At 34.7% G+C, this 5568-nt stretch overlaps 1 protein-coding gene across 1 annotated transcript; it reads right to left on the reverse strand.

Moving 5' to 3' along the window:
- Positions 1–1515: 1515 nt before the first annotated feature.
- On the reverse strand, positions 1516–1686 carry tunar (TCL1 upstream neural differentiation-associated RNA; the record flags this gene model as incomplete). Its single annotated transcript, XM_079832938.1, has 1 exon — positions 1516–1686. The coding sequence occupies exon 1, from the start codon at positions 1660–1662 to the stop codon at positions 1516–1518; it is 147 nt and encodes a 48-aa protein (XP_079689064.1). The 5' UTR covers positions 1663–1686.
- Between the last annotated feature and the right edge of the window lie 3882 nt (positions 1687–5568).

Raw genomic sequence — 5568 nt, forward strand, 5'->3', positions numbered from 1 at the left:
TTCAAAAATATTAATAACTTTGGAATAAATTAGCCTATTATAATGAAACTTAAATAATGATTCCTTGGGTCATGCCAAGAACCAAGATACCAATTTTTGGCCAAACGTCCTGTTGCCATTTAGATTTTATATCAAAACCTACTTTTTCTAACTCCTCCTAGAACGTTTGTCCGATTTTCACCAAAATCGAATCGTATCATCTTCAGACCGTGCCGACGACAAGTTATGGATTTAGTGTCGATTGACGAAACCATTTTCATTTGCCACGGCAACAAATTAGAGCCATGATGCCAAAATAACTCTGAGGCTGTATCTCTGCAATGCTTTGGCATATTGACACCAAACTTTGCCTGTGTCATTGTGACCTCACTCTGACCACAACACATCAGTTTTGTAACAGTGCCACCTATTGGTCAAAAGTGAAAAGCCATTAAATCATATTACTAGTGACTGTATTTATGCTTTTTCAGCCATTTTGTGTATACATACACATATAAATGCAGGCTTTATATGGTGTTATAATGCACTGTACTCTTAAAAGTTATAACCACAAATAGATATAATGTATTGTAACTGTTGTTCTAATTATTTATCAGATGATACAACACATTATAAAGGCACATTGTTTACAAGGCATTATGCATGTATTATAATGCATTAAGAACACCCTTGTAATGCATCATTAATACAGGCTTCATAGAAAGTGCTACCGTGTTGGTTTCTTCTTTTAAATACATATTTTAGTCACATTCTTTTGGTTTTATCGAACTTGTAGGGTCCTTAAAAACAAATATCCATCACTTTTGCCCACTACTGTAGTCGAGATTTCTCTCATTTAAAACAATGGGTAATATATTTAAAAGTGCACACGTACATAAGAAACACCTTCACGGAAAATTACATTTCAATATAACACCCCACATGTCCAAAAACTGCTTCAACCCGCACTAAACAATACAGAACAAGAAAGAAGATCTGCAAATAAGCATTGCACAAAAATAAATAAATAAATAATAATTCAGTTTAATGCACCACAAAGAAATGGTTCAAACTGAAACCGTTTCACAGCCAAACTACAGAATGTCATTATAAATGATTATGTGTTTCTCAAGGGTGTATTAAAATCGGGTCTAATATTAAGCTATTTATTGTAAACAGCAACATATTTGAAATACAGTAAGAGTAAACCTGAAATGTGTAAGAAATCTCACTGTATGTTCACTATTAAAAACATCTAATCTGAATGAGTGACTGAGCCATGCATAGAAACGTTCCTGCTGGATCGGCCTGCCGGAAATATGGAAATGACGTGCATATTTACAGGTTATGACGTTCCGTGTGGTATCGTCTGTGTTTGAAGGGAATCTGTCCTCCATATTTCCCTCTGGACTCCACCGCGGCGCACATTCCCAGGGTTCCCTGGTGGAACGGCCTGTTTTTCCCGTGCCAGGATCTCGCCGCCAATCATCGCGAAGCTCAGAATCCCTAGGGAAAGCTGACAGTGCGTTCTGGATCTTACAGTGTTGTGTAGATGTACACAAAGATGATGACGACTAGGTTGAGGATAGTCCCGATGATTCCCAACATGGCCAGAATGGATTCTTCCTTGCTTTCCTTGTCTTGAATTCCCTTTTCCTCATCACTTAGAGCAGTGTTTACCATTTTCCTTGGAGAAGTCTGCAGTTTTCCTCTTGCACCAATCTGGGAAAACACACGCAAACTGACCATCAGTCGATATTTAGACAGTGAAAATCCTTCATCAAGACTCATTTGAGTTGTTAGTAATGGAATAAAACATCTGTAAACATCAACAACACACACTCATAAAAAAGGCAAACTACTGTAGTTGTAGAAAATACTTTCTTGTAAATAAAACAAAGATTATTAAAGTACATTTTAAAAGAAAACATCTCATGTCACGTTTAATTCAGTGTTACTCTTCGTAATTATTTGAATCAAAGTAATCGAAATGTTTTCTGTTGATTTGGTAGCACTATGGTACCAAAAACTCATCTTTTTATTGTATTTTTGGGGGTTTTTGCAACATTTTAGTTACATTATACACATTATATTTACTATTAATTTGATAATTCGTATTATTTTTATGTTAAATAAAAAAATATGCAACTTTTTCACAAAAGTATTGTATTTTATGTATTAATATTTTATTATAAATGTATTTAAATATGATAATCTGTATTATTCATATATTTATAATATTTAAATTATCATATAATATTAATACATAAAATACAATAAAATTGTATGATAATAGTTTTTATTTGTATTTTTATTTTAAACAAAAATGATCGAATTAGTAATAAAAAATGTTTTATATAAATGGTCACTGCAGCGTGTCTTGGCTCAGTTTTCCTCAAGCTTTTACTGAGTAATGATTTATTAAATGGCTTGAAAGAGATTTTTCATCAAAAATATATTCATTTCTATCGTCCCCTGAATAAAACATAATCAACCGCTGAAAAATGAGCTTGAACTCAGGAAAAAGATGTTTGCACATGTAGCGCTGCTGGCCCTATTTGGCATTTATGCTTTCTAATAATTCATGGGTATAAATGTTACAGATAGCACGAGCACAGTGAACTAGTTCTGTACTTTAATTTGCTGGAGTTGTGTGCAGTCATTTTCATAAACTATGTGCACACTTCATTTGTCTAATAATGCAGTGGATAATACATGCATAAATAAATAAATACTGACATGGTATACGATTGTTTCAATTGTTTATATGAGCATTTTTAAAATCCATTCGATATTTTCATGAGGGATTTTCATATTTTAAAAATCTGGATCTGGGACAAGAGTAATTTAGGGCTCTCGGTTTAACACGTCAATTTAATTAACTAGTTATGGAAAAATAACGCATTACAATAATTTAACGCACCCGCTCCGCCCTAGACCTACGTCTATCATCTACGTCGTTTACTTCCTGAATGAATCGGTTGCATGAATGATTCAATGACTCATTCATAAAGAGAGCCGTTTACTTCATTCCTTAATGAATCGATTTAATGAATGATTCAATGACTCATTCATAAAGAGAGCTGTTTACTTAATTCCTGAATGAATCGGTTGAATGAATGATTCAATGACTCATTCATAAAGAGAGCTGTTTACTTCATTCCTGAATGAATCGATGTAATGAATGATTCAATGACTCACCAATAAAGAGAGCCGTTTACTTCCTTCCTGAATGAATGAATCGATTGAATGAATGATTCAATGACTCATTCATAAAGAGAGCCGTTTACTTCATTCCTTAATTAATCGATTTAATGAATAATTAAATTACTCATTCATAAAGAAAGCTGTTTACTTAATTCCTGAATGAATCGATTTAATGAATGATTCAATCACTAATTCATAAAGAGAGCTGTTTACTTAATTCCTGAATGAATCGGTTGAATGAATGATTCAATGACTCATTCATAAAGAGAGCTGTTTACTTCATTCCTGAATGAGTCGATGTAATGAATGATTCAATGACTCACCAATAAAGAGAGCCGTTTACTTCCTTCCTGAATGAATGAATCGATTGAATGAATGATTCAATGACTCACCAATAAAGAGAGCCGTTTACTTCATTCCTGAATGAATCGATTTAATGAATGATTCAATTACTCATTCATAAAGAGAGCCGTTTACTTCATTCCTTAATGAATCGATTTAATGAATAATTAAATTACTCATTCATAAAGAAAGCTGTTTACTTAATTCCTGAATGAATCGATTTAATGAATGATTCAATCACTAATTCATAAAGAGAGCTGTTTACTTAATTCCTGAATGAATCGGTTGAATGAATGATTCAATGACTCATTCATAAAGAGAGCTGTTTACTTCATTCCTGAATGAGTCGATGTAATGAATGATTCAATGACTCACCAATAAAGAGAGCCGTTTACTTCCTTCCTGAATGAATGAATCGATTGAATGAATGATTCAATGACTCACCAATAAAGAGAGCCGTTTACTTCATTCCTGAATGAATCGATTTAATGAATAATTCAATTACTCATTCATAAAGAGAGCTGTTTACTTAATTCCTGAATTAATCGATTTAATGAATGATTCAATCACTAATTCATAAAGAGAGCTGTTTACTTAATTCCTGAATGAATCGGTTGAATGAATGATTCAATGACTCATTCATAAAGAGAGATGTTTACTTCCTTCCTGAATGAATGAATCGATTGAATGAATGATTCAATGACTCATTCATAAAGAGAGCCGTTTACTTCCTTCCTGAATGAATGAATCGATTGAATGAATGATTCAATGACTCATTCATAAAGAGAGCCGTTTACTTCATTCCTGAATGAATCGATTGAATGAATGATTCAATGACTCATTCATAAAGAGAGCTGTTTACTTCATTCCTGAATGAATCGATTGAATGAATGATTCAATGACTCACTAATAAAGAGAGCCGTTTACTTCATTCCTGAATTAATTGATTGAATGAATCATTTGTCTCATCTCCCTTTCCCTTTAAAAGCCAGTTGCGCTCGCACCATGGCGGATTCGCTATTTACATGAGGAAAGACTGAACGCTTCTCCAGAGAGGAATCCTTTTATTTTTAATATTTAAACATGTGTGTGTGCTGCTGCGCATCCCTGTGTGTGTAATAAGCAGAGTGTATGTGCGTTGTGCACCACCTATAGGCTCTAACACACCCTTTAAATAACACACGAATACTACGCTATTGACTTTAGAGCAGGTGTGTGTTGGTCAATGGTGCAGTGGCTTTCAGTTCCTCACAATAGCAACGCCAGCAATGCTCCTGAACACACCTGGTGTTCAGACCAGATGCCCATGGGCGAACAGATGCGCCAGTGCATTTGATATTTAAACAATGTGGCGCTGGACGTGAAAATGAGAACTGTGTCGGGATAACTAGCAAAACACACTTGCGTTGCGCTCCGTGTTGCATCGCGCCAGGTGTATGATAGGGTCCGAAGGCATGACAAGATTATTCATATAACAAATATTAAGAAAGAACAAAATATACAAATAAATGAAGTTTAAATGTGTTCTTTGCAGTAAAAACCAACCCCTGGGAGATGAAAGAGGTTGTAGTTAAGGCTAATAAATCCTGCGGCAGCATCTTTCCCGACGTCTGATGGCTGAATGACACGCTATACTGCGGGATGATGTGATTCTGGGGTCCCTTGAGACTCATTCACGGTCCAGATTCATGATGAATGCAGTCATTCGTGTGGTTTGGCATTCAATCCGTCCACCAGGCTGGACAACAATGTGCCAGTCCTTTTGTCATGAAGATTGGAAAGTGAAAGACACAATAGATGCTCTAGTCAAAACATCCTATTGCAGTTTATCCGGAAAGATCTTTCCTAGGGTTTCTAGAATCCTATAGAGTGGAGCAGGGATGATGGAAATCTGAAGGCCAACCCAGAAGTTAACATCACACTGGTTCCCTCCACAAAGATTATTGAAGTACATTTTAAAAGAAGAAAATCACGTTTAATTCGGTGTTACTTTTTATAATTATTTGTGAAATGTTTTCTGTGTAGTAATCAAATAAAACA

The sequence above is a fragment of the Gobio gobio genome (genome assembly GCF_949357685.1).
Source record: "Gobio gobio genome assembly, chromosome: 13".
NCBI classification, from domain to species: domain Eukaryota; kingdom Metazoa; phylum Chordata; class Actinopteri; order Cypriniformes; family Gobionidae; genus Gobio; species Gobio gobio.